This window comes from Amphibalanus amphitrite, unplaced genomic scaffold (assembly GCF_019059575.1).
Source record: "Amphibalanus amphitrite isolate SeventyFive unplaced genomic scaffold, NRLGWU_Aamphi_draft 000365F_arrow, whole genome shotgun sequence".
Classification (NCBI taxonomy): domain Eukaryota; kingdom Metazoa; phylum Arthropoda; class Thecostraca; order Balanomorpha; family Balanidae; genus Amphibalanus; species Amphibalanus amphitrite.
This window is the reverse complement of record NW_024881859.1, coordinates 170911-186853: the sequence shown is the minus strand read 5'-3', so window position 1 is coordinate 186853 and position 15943 is coordinate 170911. Positions and strand designations below refer to the sequence as shown.

The 15943-nt window shown below is 51.9% G+C and overlaps 1 protein-coding gene across 6 annotated transcripts in view; it reads left to right on the top strand.

Annotated features, from left to right (window-relative positions):
• Positions 1-15943, top strand: part of LOC122389611 (neurobeachin-like) — a 157729-nt gene that overhangs the window by 66056 nt on the left and 75730 nt on the right. For 4 of the 6 annotated variants that reach the window (XM_043381793.1, XM_043381797.1, XM_043381796.1 and 1 more), the window contains exons 21-32: positions 248-1919; positions 2741-2894; positions 3826-3979; positions 4449-4628; positions 6143-6277; positions 6657-6761; positions 7854-7971; positions 9964-10097; positions 11418-11598; positions 13303-13463; positions 13761-14053; positions 15832-15940. In XM_043381793.1, the coding sequence (XP_043237728.1) occupies positions 248-1919; positions 2741-2894; positions 3826-3979; positions 4449-4628; positions 6143-6277; positions 6657-6761; positions 7854-7971; positions 9964-10097; positions 11418-11598; positions 13303-13463; positions 13761-14053; positions 15832-15940 (3396 nt within the window). The remainder of the gene's footprint in view (positions 1-247; positions 1920-2740; positions 2895-3825; positions 3980-4448; positions 4629-6142; positions 6278-6656; positions 6762-7853; positions 7972-9963; positions 10098-11417; positions 11599-13302; positions 13464-13760; positions 14054-15831; positions 15941-15943) is intronic. The other 2 variants (XM_043381798.1, XM_043381794.1) reach the window with 1 other exon arrangement.

The following is a 15943-nucleotide window of genomic DNA, read 5'->3' as shown; positions in this document are numbered from 1 at the left end:
GAGTTCTTGCCTCGTACATTTCTCGAGAGGGCGGCAGACCGCTCAAACTTACCATGGCAGTAGCCAGTAACTGCATCTCGTCGCTAGGTTTCCGAGTCTCACAATGTTGCTGGGCTCGCCTTAGTTTATGCCGCTCTCCTTGCCAACTGCTTTATTTTGTTTGCTTTAATTTGCTGTTTTTCCTAGCTGCTTTCATCCGCTCTCTTTATCTTGGGTAACCAATAACCATGTGCTCCTCCCCCGACAGGTATCCTATGAGGACTTCAAGCTGCAGTTCGCCCAGATGTACGAGCAGTACGAGCGGCGGCGCGCGGACAACATCACCGACCCGGCCGTGAGGCAGCAGCGGCCGATCAGCACCATCAGCGGCTGGGACAAGCAGACGCCCCCGGCCGCCGGCGCAGCGGCCGGAACGGCGGAGGTGACGGCGCCAGAGGCAGAGGGGCAGAGCGGAGAGACGGCGGGAGCGGAGAAAGCAGCGAGTGGTGGGGAGACTGGTGATGGAGTGAAGGGGGTGAAAGACAATGTGAGTGAGGAGAGTGAGAAGGTGGCAGTGGACAGTGGAGTGGGAGAAAAGGGAAGTGTGGCGAGCGAGGAAGCGGGTGATAAAGTGGAGGGACAGAAAACCTCAGCTGGCGATGTGGCTGAGGAAGAGACTGCCGTCCCTGCAGCTGCCTCAGATAGCGCGGAGGTGACTGACAAACCAAAGACTGACGGTGACGACTCAGCTGCCCACCCCTCGCCATCGCCTGGCGAGAGCTCTCCGGAGCGGGAACTGCCGACAGAGACGAGCCGCAGCTGTCCGGACGGCGCTGAGGCTCCTGACGAGCCGGCGGTACCCGAGAACGGTGCCGCCGATTCGCCGCTATCGACCGCCGTGACGCCTCTGGAGGGATCATCGCCGGTCGAGGAAGAAAAGGATGTTCCGGGGACAGACGCGGAGACTGAGAAGGAGACGTCCCCGAAACATGCACCTGTCTCGCCGGACGGTGATGCGCAAGTGACTGGTGACTCAGACGCCGCCAATGGTGACCCAAAGACGGGGATATTCATCGTGTCAAAGGAGTCGGCGCCGACGAAGGAGCCGGAGGAGAACGGTCGACATGATGCGGCGACGCCCGATACGGATACGCCTGGTGATAAGCCCGACACTAACGGAAAAATTGGCAGCCCAGAGAAGGCAGCTGGAGTCGCGTCACCAGCGCCGCAGAGCCCGGCGCATGGAGACGCGGATGGTGTCACAGAAAATGGTGATGTGGCAAAGGACGTGAGTGAAAAGGATGATAGTGGTGATGTAGGAAAGGGCAACACAGACGGCAGCGTGAAAGAGAGTGCAGCTACTGATGACAAGGGCGATGTTTCAAAGATTGAAGCCGAAAGCAAAAAGGATGAGCCCGATTCGAAAGATGGCGAAGGAAAAGGTAGCGATCATGAAGGCGAAGCCGACACCAATGCTGCCAAGGCGGAGGACACTAAGACCGAAAGTGCCGAGGCTGATACCACAAAGGATAACGACGCCCCACACACCGACTCCAAAGATCACAAGGATGATCAGAAGGACGAAGATCACAAAGACGAAGATCACAAGGAGGAAGATCACAAAGACGAGGACGACAAAGAGAGCGAGGGTAGGGAAGATGCGAGCTCGAGGAAGAGTGGCGAAGGAATGGAGGATGTTCTGGACGAGCCGAGCGCCCCCGCGGAGGAGGAGGCTGACCCCGCCGACCCCTCCGCTGACCCCTCTGCTGACCTGGAGGCCGGTGCGGAGCCGGTGGCTGATGTCCCTGACAGTGTGGAGGTGCCCGAACTCGGCGGGCAGGAGGAGGAGGTCCGCGTGAAAAAGTGGAACGCTCAGGCCAAGCCGGGCGTGGCGCGCAGTGTTTCTCAGGACAGCAAGAATGAGCGACTGTCGCGACCAGGTGAGAGCTGTAGGGGCTATGACGCGGTGTGGTATGGGTTTACTGGGCGAGGGCCACATGCTCCAGAATGTGGCGTTGATTAGCTTCATTGCATTTACGGATAATGATATAATTGAATTAAACCGAATGTTTGAAAGGCTTAGTCTTTAGTGTAGCACATTAGTTTTGTTTTCCGTGCCTTACGTTTTAATTTACGATGGCGGCTATTTCACAGCAAATTGTCTGTTCATTGCGGGCTGTGGCTTGCATTTCAAACAAGCTAGAACATAATGTCTACGTTATTTGTGCCCCTTGATTGCTCTGATCATTAGCATGTGGGCGGTGTTTTCCATTGAAGTTGCTGCTAAGTGTTTCCTGGGAACGACGATTAGCGCATAATTGAAACGACCCGAATTAAATTCAGGTGGTCGACGGTATAATGTTACGGTCGTCGGAAATTTAATTATGTTGCATCAACATTTCAAGACAGCATCAATGGATAATCCCATTTTGTCCAAGTGGTGTGCACTGTGCATTATGCCAATGAGCGATGTATCGCATCTTCTCGATTTATGTATAACAATGATGTGAAGCTGTTGTATACGTTTCCATGCTCTTTTATTCTCAAAAGACTGCCAGACTTCGACGCTGCTGAGGTCTTTCCTCACCTTTTCTCTAACCCCCTCAACCGGCCCCTCCGCATCTCCTCCAGGTTCGGGCGCTAAGGGTGCCTCGCGTGGGATGTTCTCTTACCCTGTTTTTTTTTTTTAGGCTCGGGCGGTAAGGGCGCCTCTCGCGCCATGTTCTCTAACCTCTCTCTACCCTCCCTCTCTCTGCCCCAGGCTCGGGCGGTAAGGGTGCCTCTCGCGCCATGTTCTCCCCGGGCCCGTCGCGGCCTCCGTTCCGTATCCCCGAGTTTCGCTGGAGCTACATCCACCAACGGCTGCTCTCGGACGTTCTGCTCTCACTGGAGAACGACATCCAACAGTGGAGACAGTGAGTGTCATCTGCGACTGGGTGGGACAGTATCGGCTGTGAGGGGAAGAGCAATGAGCGTTGAGCTTGTGTTAGCTGTCTTTGTATATTTCTTGGATAATCGGTGGGATGTGGTTTCGTAATGATGAATTTGGGGCTCGTAGTGATGAACTTGTGTTTGCTGTGTGTGTAGTTTTTAGGATAGCTGGTTGGATGCGGTTTCGTAGTACTCGTACTATCTAGGACGGATGATCAAACAGAGAGCGCAACCGGTTCCGGCGGTGGCGAGGCTTCCTCAGCTGGCGCACTAATTAACGCAAACTTCGACCCTATTTCATTTCAACTTTTACCTCTGAGTTTGTTTGAAGCTTACGTAAAATCGATAATCTGCCGCGGCCGTCGCGAGGCAGACGCGTTTTTGGCTGCGGTGGCTGCGGCTGTATGCGGTCTCCGCGTAAAGCGGATATCAATTTCAGGCGAAAGATTACCCTGGGTCTTCGGGAAATATAGAGTGGCATTATCGCCGAAATTGGGCTTAAATAAATTGCCAGCGGGAGCCGATCCGCCGTCCCTTTATTTGAAATGTCTTGGTTGAAAGAGTTATTCCACGAAGGCCTTATTTGCGGCTTTACACTGTACTCAAGGGATCTTTTAATTTGCACTAATATTAGCACAGGTAATGGATTGCAATCAGGTGTGCATGACTTTAAAGCCACAAATAAGCACCCAGGTTACTATTTCATAACGCCTTTGCTGAGCCAGCTAGCTCATTCTGACGAAGCCCGATATACCCAGCTGTTGCCAGCTGGTCTTACTTTGTTGAGCGCTGGTATCTCGACATTGTCCGAGCATTGAATTTTAATGTACGAGTATCTTGTATTGAATTTTAAAGGAACCCTTTTAACTGCTTATGTGTTGATTGAATTATTTTCTAACGATGCTTGTTTTTCAGGCACTCCAACAAGAACATTCTGGACTTTGTCAACAACAGCGACAACGCCATCTTCGTCATCAACACGGTGCACCTGATCTCCCAGCTGGCTGATAACCTGGTGATCGCCTGCGGCGGTCTGCTGCCACTGCTGGCCGCAGCCACCAGTCCCAACGTGAGTCACAGGAGTTGGGGTTGTTGAACGCTTGGACGAGGGAGTCGTGTGAGAGGGAGTCACGGAGGAAAGAGCCATAAATTCGGGAGTTACGGAAGAGGGAGTTATATAGTCGGGAGTTGCCGTCCCGTCGTAAGTCACGAATTGTTGGGCCACAAAGTCACAGTGTTAAAGTTATGTCTCAAAAGGTGGTTCGCTTTTCTCACCCAACGTGCAAGACTTCGGATACATTTCCCCGTATGAATTATGAGTGTGATGCATTGACGCTGATGTGTATGTCGTTTGCTTGTTGCAAGTCTGTCGAAGGGCTTATATTGCACCGTTTCAGGCGAATTGTGGCGATGAACCTCACATCTAACTGGCCCCCTCTCCTCTCCGTTCTTTCAGAGCGAGCTAGACGTGCTGGAGCCGACGCAGGGTATGTCGGTGTCACATCTGACCCCCCTTCCCCCCCCCCACGTCCTTTCAGAGTGAGCTGGACGTTCTGGAGCCGACGCAGGGGATGTCTGTGGACGTGGCCGTCGGCTTCCTGCACCGGCTGGTGGCGCTGGCCGACGCGCTGGTGTTCGCCAGCTGTGTCTCCTTCGCAGAGCTGGAGGTGGAGAAAAACATGTCCAGCGGAGGAATTCTGAGACAGTGTCTGAGACTGGTGAGTAGTGGGAACCCCGAGAGCTGAATAGTGAGATGGAGCGGTGTGTGTTGGGAAGAAGTGAGACATGTTGGGCTCACTGATTGGTACTTGAGGGAGCTGTGAGAAGAAAGGGGCGGTCAATATTATTAGGAGAGAGCGTTTATTGACACTGGAATGAAAGAGGACGATGAGGGTCTCTGATGGGGAGGGAGGCGCTAGAGAAAAGAATCGAGTGTTGGGCGAGGGACGCAGAAACGAGATAAGCATGCTAGTTGAAGCCGCTATGCTGGGTGAGCTATTACTACTTAGTCCCAGTTTTAATTAGTTCAATGAAAGCACTAGAATCCGGAACTTTTCTTTTAATGAAGACATAGACCTCGACGTCTTCTTCCAGAGCCCAAACAACCTTGATTCTTGATTCTTGCTTGTTTGATGTTCCGCCAGCCTGAACACTGCAGTCTGCATTTACTTGATGCTTTTTGTTTATTTCCTTTTCGTGTGGGCGAATGCCTTTGCTTTTGTATCAGGATTATCGAAGAGCTCCGAGACTTAGCGATGTGTTGTATCCGGGAAAGTAAGCAGCACTTTCAGCTCGTTGGCTGTATATGACGCTCCTTACATCCCCGTTTGAGTGTTGTATGACCGACAGCAGTGCTATCAGCACCACTTACCCCGGCGTTGATCGACCAAAGAGGGCCCCCGGCTCAGCTGCCGCTCGGCGATGCGTTAGCGGCCGGCAGCCGTTTTAGGCTCAGTCTGATCACGCGCCAAATATACGGCCCGGAGGCAGTTACCGATGCAAATCCGCCAGCGCGGCGGCACCCGTATTTTTCACTGTCTGATGGGGTCGTTGTTACTATCCGGGATGTGCGCTGCGCATAGATTGAGCGGGGAGGGGGGGGGGGGGGAGAAGACTTGCTAAAGCCTGTAGGTAGAGATTCCTAGATGTTAACCGCGGAAACAGGAAAGCCGTCTTAAATGCTATCTACTGTGGGCAGCAGTTTACCATTACATCAGTCTGACGATGGGCATTGCCTGGTTAATGGCATCGATAAGCGAGGGTTTTCGAGGAAACGGCTCTTAGCAACGATCCCTGGTAAATGAGTTGCCATCCATTATGTGTCTGGAGTTTGAACCGTAGCTTGAGCTGTGGCGGCGCACTCTCTTTGTTTCCGTGGCCGCCTACATTTTTTTTCCATTCAGTTTCACAGTACCGGCAGTACGAGTTATTTAATCACTATATTTATTCAGCGTGTCTTACGCCTGTTGTACGCTGCACGTCTCTTACTCAGGAAACCGATATTTATATAATAACCAACCGATAACATGATGACTGAAGATCAATCAGGGACATCCTGCCTTATCACAGAGGAAAGAACGTTCCTTAGGTGCTCGTTTCCGCCGTATTCGCACCTGTTTTTTTTTTTTTTTTTTTTTTTTTAGTGAATAAGGACCCATCCCCTCCCTTACATAGTGAGAATACGCTCGTATCGCTCCTCTAGCACCAGCTGACACCCCTGTTCCATCCCCAGGTGTGCACGGCCGCCGTCCGCAACTGTCTCGAGTGTAAGGAGCGGGAGCGACTGATGCGACATCCGGACGTAAAACCGAACCGGACCATCCAGCTGCTTATCACTGGTCTGAAGAATGTGCCCATCCTGGCCACGGTAGGTGATCGGCAAGCGCGGCTCGACTGCACGGCTCGGTTGGAAGTGGAGGGGTCTGATCCTGAATATTGGAGTCCTAATACATGGGGGGAGGGGGGGGGGGGCTGATTCTGAACCTTGGTTCGGAGGTACGAGGGAGATACAGCCAGGGTAGGTGACTGTCGGCGTCTGCCGCCGCGACGGAGTGCAAGTCGGAGATATGGATAGTGGAAGTAGTGATGTTGATCGTTTGTTACTGTTCATCGCTGGGTAGCGTAGACTGAAGAGCGGAGCCGGTCGAAAGTGGATCTTTTTGGAGCTGACCCTGTGTCTCGCAATGGTCTGATGACCCTGACCCCGTGTCTCACAGCACTCTGATGACCTTGACCTCATGTCACAGCAGGCCGGTGACCCGGACGCCGTGGTGACCCCGGTCCGCGACCCGGAGAAGCTGCTGCAGGAGATGGACGTCAACCGGCTGCGAGCCATCGTCTACAGAGATGTGGTGAGTTTGACGACGCTGAATCACTTTCAGCTGAGAGGGCACGGGTGTTTTGTTTTTCGAAGAAGCGTTTGACCACTTCGTATCACTATGCTGTGCCTGCACATTAATATAAATGTTTTCTTATGGTTCTGTCGTTCGCTTGGTGCACCCTTGACTTAGATGACTTAGTGGTTTTCTCTACCGTTTGTCCATTTTATTTTGAGGTGTCTGAATTGAAATGAATTCTACATATCACCTGGGTAAGCTTAAGGGCTGCCAAGGGTGCATTATAAATGCTCCCGAAGAGTTGTGTTCAAGTGCTGAATACGAGCAAAACAGCTGTGTAGCTTCTTCATGAAAGGTCGCTGTGCAGACCCGAGCTAGATTTGTGACACTAAGCTCCATTTTACTTTGAGTGTTATTTGGTTGAGTTCATCTGCATATTTCGTTGGTTGAGTGAAAATAGACGGTAACAGCTGCAGGCCGAGACAACAGCTCCTCGATTGTTACAGAACACGACCTTCGGATTGGCGGTTGTGAGTCTCTTGGAATTCTTACGCGCTATGCTGCGCTATGCTCGCTGTTCAAGTGACAATGACATGATCTGCTAATCAAACGCGTTTTGTATTAACTAATTTTAACGAAGTTAGACTCTGAAATCATTTGCGATCATTCTGGCATCTTGTTCGTAAGTCTGCGTGTATATAGGCCGTACAGCCACGACGCTGCACATACTGCCGGAGCAGGCTGGAGGCGGAATCTTCTGAGGGGTACAAGCGATCGCATGTGCAGCTGGCCGCTTGCTTGCCGACTGCTGAGCGAATGGAAACACCGGCTTACTGGAGGTGAAAATGGCACCGTGAAATGATGCTTTCTCGTCAGGTAGCTTAATTGATAAAAAGGCATCTGACGAGGTAACTGACTGTAATATAAGGTCAATTATCTCCACTCCACTGTCATTTTCACCTCCGGGGCGTCTGGTGGGCGGCTGGTCGGTGTCGTGTGTGTATCTGGCTCCGTCGTGGGTCTGTGTGAGGCTGCGCGCCCTCTGGTGAGCTCTCTGTGTGACCGCTCCATTCCCTACCTTTGCTCACCTCCCTTCGCCGTCCACAGGAGGAGACCAAGCAGGCGCAGTTCCTCTCTCTGGCGACCATCTACTTCATCTCTGTGTTGATGGTGTCCAAGTACCGCGATATACTGGAGCCCGGTCAGCTGACCGCCGTGCGGGCAGGTCAGTCTCCGAGGGAGAGGGAGACCGGGCCAGGCTCAGAGCGTGAGGGGTGATGGAGGGTGGGGAGGGGAGGGGCAGGTTGGTGTCAGTTTGCGTGTGTGTGTGTGTGGTGCGGTAAGATGGTCATATTCGTTTTTGTTCTTAGTAGATTTGGCGTTGTAACGTAGAAGATTTTGTGTTTTGTTGCTGATTTCAGCAAGTACTCATGCTAATTATCGATCTGTAATCGTGCTGAACTGACAACTATTCACTGTGGGTGGGTGGGCCGTATTCTCAGGTACCAGTGCTTTATTTTCGGTTGGTGTGTGCAGTTAGCTTAAACCTTTACATTGAGTGTGAGCACGAATAACAACTTCTGGCTCTACATCAATTTTGTCGATGTCTGATAACTTCCGAATATTTGCATGTGCTTGTCGTTTTGTGTAGTGTGCTCCTTCGTCCCAGTTTGCCCGAGTACTTCCTCACCCTCAGTCACGTCCATCTGCTTCACCCGTCCCCGTTTCTGTTTTCATCTGAATATCCCCTACCAGGGGCGTCGCCACGGATTTTTGACTGGGGGGGACGGATTGGCTGACTAAAAACCCAAAAGTTAGTTAGTTTACCGTACAATTTCAGGCCTATGCACTACTTGTAACGCATACACAATACACATGTTCTCATGTTCTCGTGTGGAGGCGTTATTAGTCACAATCTTTTTTACCTGTGCATGAATTGGCGGCGCGAAGCGCCGCGAAAATTGGCAAAAACTCTTGGCAAAACAGTCCCAAAACGCATAAATTTTGCATCCCGCGTAATAAGTTTGATACCAGGACAGTTAGGGTCTGGTCACCAAGTCCAGCAGCCCTGCCTCTAAAAAATCGTGTGGTCCTCTGTAAACCGCTGTCAACCATAGGTACAGCTTTTTCCAACTTCTGTGCAGTGTGGCTGCAGGACTGCGGGGTCGGAGTCGACTTCGGTCGTAGTCGACGGTTTTGGTCGGATACGGAGTTGGAGTCACACAGAGTCAAAATCGTAACAGACTTCAACTCTGAAGTCAGAGTCAACGTCATCCCCGAGGATGGGTCGAATAAGAGCTGGAGATTCTGTTGGCTGTGGTGATTGTAGGGGTCATGGTAAGACCAATGTAGGGGCATACTGAGCATTACGTCCTCCTGGCCTCTCTCAGACCAGGACGAGGTCCTCTCACCCTCAAGCATCAAGCGTTCAAAGGCCATGGTGAGACCTTCTGCTGTCGGATGGCCTCGAACGGGAAGAGGGCCGTTTGAGAGTGAGCTGAAGGTCTTGACTATTACGAATATCCTATGTAAAATGTGTGGTCTCTGCAAGCTGTTGTCCTACTGCACTCTGAGACTTTGGGACAGATCTTCAGCCCTTGTTGGATACGGTCGCCCCTACAACTGGAGCTTTGGCTCCCTATCGAGGACCTGGGACGGACAGTCCAGAGCTGCACATCGTAGGCAATGTTATCTTTTAATGTGCCAAGAAACGTTCAAAGAGACAAAAGCATCACATCACATGTTTTTTTTTCACTCCGATGCGGGCCGAGGGATGCCGTGGTCGGAGATGGAGTGGGGACTCCGAGCGTTTTTTTTTTTTTAAGCCGGAGTCGGAGTTACCAAAATCATCTGCTCTGCAGCCCTGTAAGCAAGTGTCAGCAATTTGCAGATTCAATTTGTATACGAGTAGGTATCCGCAATTTCATCCCAAAACGACAATACACCAATGTCGTAGGTCACTTTTTAAATCATTCATGGGCATATTTTTGCGGGGGACGTCCCCCCCCCCGGATTCCTCGACTGGGGGGGACGCGTCCCCCCCGTCCCCCCCGGTTTCGACGCCCATGTCCCCTACCCAGTGTGCGCGTCTGACCTGCCCCTAACTGTGACCACCCTGTCCCCTGTCCATTACATCATATGCGTGTCTGACCTATTGTAGCCTGTCGTAACCTCTCCCCTACCCCGTCTAACCTAACCCCTACCTGTGACCGTCCAGCGGCGTTGGCGGGCGCGTCGGCCGAGCCGCCGCCGCCCCCTCCGGCCGCCGACGAGCAGCCTGTCACCGAGGTGCTTGTCGTTGACGAGGCCAACCCATCCGTTCTAGCCAACCAGGCGGCCGCTGCGGAGCGGGTGAGTAGCGACCTCTGCCCGTGTGGACCCGGGTGCGGTCCGGGCTCAGAGTGGGTCGCAGTGGCTGGGTCCTGCCGCGCCGCTCAGGGTCCTACTCTGGCATAGAGTGAGGGCTGATGAGCGGTCGACGGAGGGCCTAGTTAGGCGAACACAGAACAAAAGCGTGGCATGGTCCGACATAAAATTTGCTAAATGATAGTGGCTCCAATATTTGGACGCATCCTTGAGGACGTTTAAAAAAAAAAATTGCTCAAGGCTCTTTCGATGCTAATTCAAACTTATCTACGCTTGTTAACAGGTTGTGCCACGCTTTTGTCTGCCACCGTTGGCGGTATTGCAACATCGCATGACATGATCAATGCTCGATTGCTCGATCACACGATTGCTCGATGCTTAGGCCAGGACTGTGCTCTTTGGTAGCTTATTCGGCTATTTAACGGTGCAGCGCTTAATTTCGTATTTATTTTATCGAACTTTTTGATATCGGCGCTGTTTTTTTTTTTGCTTTGCCAGTATTTGAGAGAACGAGAGAACGTTCTATTTTGTGCAGCTTTTGCACAAAATGGGTACTTCTTCACTCGAAGGGGATAAATGAAAAAGCGGTCACTCTACTTTCGCAGTAATACATGCGAATTTCACGGGAACCCAATATGAGCCTGCGATCGAAGGGCATTTTTTTGCTTGTTTGACCAGCGGACGTTGTGATAGTGAACATCCTCAAAAGCTGTAAAATATGTTTGCAAGATATTTGCCTAGGAATGGCCTGACGTATGTTTGATTCAATCGCTTCTTATCATCAGCATACTATTTTGCTTTGACATTGCTGTATAGGAGCGACAAGGTTTCTATTTTGTCACTCAAAAATCCTGTGTGACTGAGCTAGACTAGTTGATGCCATTACTCATGTAGCGAGTTAGCAATAGATACTGTAGACAAAATAAATTCGCGGCACGATTTCATGTGAGACGTTTACAAGGATATGTTTGATATCACATGCAACCACAAGCTTGAAGCAGGCTGATGCGATTGCTCGTGCATACGGTCGGTTCTATTTCTGCTGTCGAAAGATTCCACTAACAAACAAGGAGCATTTTTGCTTTGACTACTGTCTAGATATATAGCCGAAATAGATCTGTCCGTAGCATCACTGCTTCAGCGCGATGAAACTGGCCTGCGCGCGGCCGCGGCCTGCGCTCGATGTTCTGATTTCTCTATCGTCCACCACGCCGCACGTTGTCTTGTTGCGCTCGCTCCCCGTCCGGGGGGGATCCCGTCCCTTTCCTCCCCTGCTGACTGCCGGGGCCCGACCCGCCGACACAGGCGGAGTTGGATGGCTCGGCTCCCCCGGGCCGCGTCTCGCGCGCCTCCAGCCGGCCACCGGACGCCGAGCCGGAGACGGACGGTGGATCTGCGCCGGCGGCCGACAGACCCCGCGGTGCGGCCGAAGAGAAGCAGTGGTCCGATGTGCGACTGGACGAGGGCGACGGACAGACGCAGAGCGGTGAGTGAAGGGATGGGCTGTGTGGGGAAGGGGTTTGTGCACTCCGCAGGTCGTATGAGTCTAAGAGAGGATAGGGATTGTAGAGTGACTCGGAGGCCCCTGGGGCCAGTTCGAGATAGCGCACTAGGAAGCTAGTAATACTAGGCGGCCAAGTGACACTTACAGGTTGGGACTCTGAGCGGTATTTTACACCAATAGGCTAGTGGCTCAGCGCGAACCGAAATTGCCTAGTGACACTAGAAATCAAGTGGCACTAGGGCCTTAGTGCGCCAACGCGAACCGGCTGCCGGTGCTAACTCAGAAGCTGCTTAACCCGCACCCTGCTGGGGGGGGGGGGGGTGTTTGAACACCCCCCCTTGTGGTTTTTCGCGAATATCTCAAGCGCCGCCGTTTTTGGTACACCTTATCATACATCAATTCTACACATGTTGTGAAAATTTCAGACCAAGGTCATTCAAGGTCAGGTCACCAGGTCACTTGAAGTGACCTCACCTCATAAAAAACTTTCAATGTCTGTCATAGCTACACCGAGTGACCGATCGCTTTGAAACTTTCAGCGATTGCTAAGGGCAATAGCATGTACAAAATGTGTATCTCAGAATTTTGATATCGATGACCTAAGGTCAGGTCAATTTTGCGACCTCGCCATTTATAAGTCAATGGGAGAAAATTGAAATGCGCCTCTTTTGGATGCAAGACATTATAAACACTCCCAAACACTGAATTACAAGTGGTTTAGACACATTGAACATGAAAATGGTGTCCGTGACCCTTGTTTATGCCCTGAGGTCATCTTAGGTCACGAATGGTATCTAACAGTTTTTCGCAAATAACTTTTGATAGAGGCATGCTAGAGCGATGAAAACGCCTTAGATGTGTTTAGCTCGACGATACGGATCGACTGATATGCAACATGACCCTTTCCGGTCAGGTCATGACCTTGACCTGAGGTCAAATTATCAAGTTGACCTTTCAAGGTCAAGTTATGGTTCATTCGATGCGTCTTGACGAGAGGAACACGATGCCCATAAAAGTAAGCTCGTACAAGGCTTGGGTCAAAAGTTATTGCAGAAAAACTGTTTTCGAAAAAATCGGCTATTTTTGCAGTTTTTGCCCCCTGCAGGCAAAACCGTTGACGTTAGGTCAAATCTGAAAGAATTACTCAGAAAGGGCGTTAATAGGGCTATCGAATGCGCTTTTCCGCGGCGCTGTAGCTCTATTGGTTCCCGAGTTATGCGTTGGCTTCTTGGAAATTTTCGATATTCGACCTGGAAATCGGCGAAATTTTGCCTTCAATGACCTCTGGTGACCTGACCTTTGACCTGAGCAAAAAATTGACCGAAGTGATTTCGTCATTATTTTTGACGCTCTTTCGAACGCCGCCTTCCGCGTATCGCTACGTGGCCCAGGAGCCGAGTTACAAGGGGGGGGGGGTGTTCAAACCCCCCCCCCCCCCAGCAGGGCGTGGAAATCCAGGACCCCCAGCCGGACGCGGGTTAACGCGGTGTTGAGACAGCTGGAGCATGCGTTCTTATGTCGACGATATTGAATAAGTTTACGCATACCAAGCAGCCAGAGTCTGACGGACTACCGTTTCGCTTTCTATATTGAGTGTTGTAAAGCGCAGGCTATCTGATCTTGTAGGTTGTGCTGATGCTGTTTTATCAGCTCGACCCTCACCTTCACCCCCATCCTGTCCCACAGGTCCGGCTGCTCCGCTGCAGGAGATCTCCACAGTCAGCAGCTCACCCCACTTTACGGCAGCGTCAGCGGCCAGCCAGAGCTCCCAGCCGCCCGCCACCGTACAGTCGGAGTTCCGACCCGCCCGGCCCGAGGACCTGCACATCAAGGGCTTCGTGCATGAGGTGCGGCGCCGTGGAGGCTGATGATGGTGAATCGTGTAGGTTTGTGTTGTTGTCGCTAGATGGCAGCAGCTATGAACGCCTGGAGTGATACTGTGCCGTCTAGCATGATACAAATGGGGTCTGCGACTCGTAACCAATTGTGACGTCTATGAATGTCAATTTAGGCAAAACAGTCACATCCGTCAATGACATTCGCACTGCCAATTTGAAGACATTCTCTCTAAATGCGCCCGGGGTTTTGTTCCGTTTTCACAACCATGGCCGGGTGACCTCTGTAACTCTTCCGCTCTCCGCCAGGCGCCGCTGCCGACGCCGACCCGTGAGGCGAACCTGACGCTGAAACTGGAGGTGGCGCTCAGCTCCATCTCTCCCCTTCTTCGAGAGATCATGGTCGACTTCTCATCGTTCCTCAGCAAAACGCTGATCGGCAGTCACGGCCAGGAGCTGCTCTCCGAGGGCAAGGGCATGGCCACGTTCAAGTCTGGCCATTCCGTGGTGGAACTGGTGATGCTACTCTGCTCTCAAGAGTGGCAGAACTCGCTGCAGAAACACGCCGGCCTGGCCTTCATTGAACTCATCAATGAGGGGAGGTCAGTATTGTCTCTTTGTTTTGCCGGTATATTGTTTGCAGATTGCAAACGCAAGGCGGGAAGGCAGCCTGTGAACAGTAACTAATAATTACCAGTAAAACGCCTTTTGGGCGAAGAACGAGCGAGCGAGATAGTGAGCCTTGCACGTGCGGAAGGGCGAGAGGGTGCTTCCAACGGGCTTGCGCAAAGCACCCTTCTAACTGGTCGCTAGCGGTGTGCCAAATTTGAACGCAATCGACCCAGCCGTTCCTGAGATCTGGAAGCGGCATTCTGCACGTGCGCACGTGCAAACGGGGTCCAAAATGACTTTTGCACGGCACCCTACTAACTGGTCCCCAATCGTGTACCAAATTTGAGCGCAATCGGCCCAGCCGTTCTCGAGATCTGGAAACGCCCCCTGCACGTGCGCACGTGCAGTAGCACCCTAACCGCAACACATGGGGATGCATTGCCTGGTGGGTGCCTACCTGTATGCCAAGTTTCAGCGAACTCGCCCCAGTAATTACCGAGTTACTGAAATGGGAACAAATTTGGCACCTCTTATTGTTGTATTTTGCACGTGCACTGGGGGTGACCCACATGCATCGAGAGTATCCTATTTTGGGTAGAAGGGATACAGCTACCCTATAAAAATGACCGCAAGACAATCGCTCAAGCCGCTGCTGAGATATGAGCCTCTCAAAATCACTACTTTTGCAAAACAGCTTGAGCACCCTTGACTTTTCACGTGGCACGTGCCACGACGGCCACTGAGATGTATCAAAAGTAGTCAATTACGGGGTAGAAGGGATGGGGCTACCCAACAAAAAAGACCGCAGTCCAATCGGTCCAGCGGTTGTTGAGATATAAGCCTCTCAAAAGCGTTACAGGCCGGGCCGGGCCCGGCCTGTAACGCTTTTGAGAGGCTTATATCTCAGCAACCGCTGGACCGATTGGCCTGCGGTCTTTTTTGTTGGGTAGCCCCATCCCTTCTACCCCGTAATTGACTACTTTTGATACATCTCAGTGACCGTCGTGGCACGTGCCACGTGAAAAGTCAAGGGTGTTCAAGCTGTTTTGCAAAAGTAGTGATTTTGAGAGGCTCATATCTCAGCAGCCGCTAGGGCGATTGTCTTGCGGTAATTTTGGTACGGTAGCTGCATCCCTTCTACCAAAAATAGGATACTCTCGATGCATGTGGGTCACCCCCAGTGCACGTGCAAAATACAACAACAAGAGGTGTCAAATTTGTTCCCATTTTAATAACTCGGTAATTACTTGGGCGATTTCGCTGAAACTTGGCATACAGGTAGGCACCTACCAGGCAATGCATTCCCATGTGTTGCGGTTAGGGTGCTACTGCACGTGCGCACGTGCAGGGGGCGTTTCCAGATCTCGAGAACGGCTGGGCCGATTGTGCTCAAATTTGGTACACGGCTGGGGACCGGTTAGTAGGGTGCCGTGCAAAAGTCAGTGTGGACCCCGTTTGCACGTGCGCACGTGCAGAATGCCGCTTCCAGATCTCAGGAACGGCTGGGCCGATTGCGTTCAAATTTGGCACAACGCTATCGACCGTTTAGAAGGGTGCTTTGCACAAGCCCCGTTGGAAGTACCCTCTCGCCCTTCCGCACGTGCAGGGCTCACTATCTCGCTCGCTCGTTCTTCGCCCAAAAGGCGTTTTACTGGTTGATAACTTATGCCTGTCTTCTTACGCCAGCCCAGTGTTCGCACATCAGCAAAGCCTCGCTCTGTCCTAGGTATATATTATTTTTTGACCCGGCGATTTTTTCGTATTTCAGGCTGTTGTCTCACGCGATGAAGGACCACATCGTCCGCGTGGCCAACGAGGCCGAGTTTATACTGAACAGGATGAGGGCCGACGACGTGCTCAAACACGCAGAGTTCGAGGTG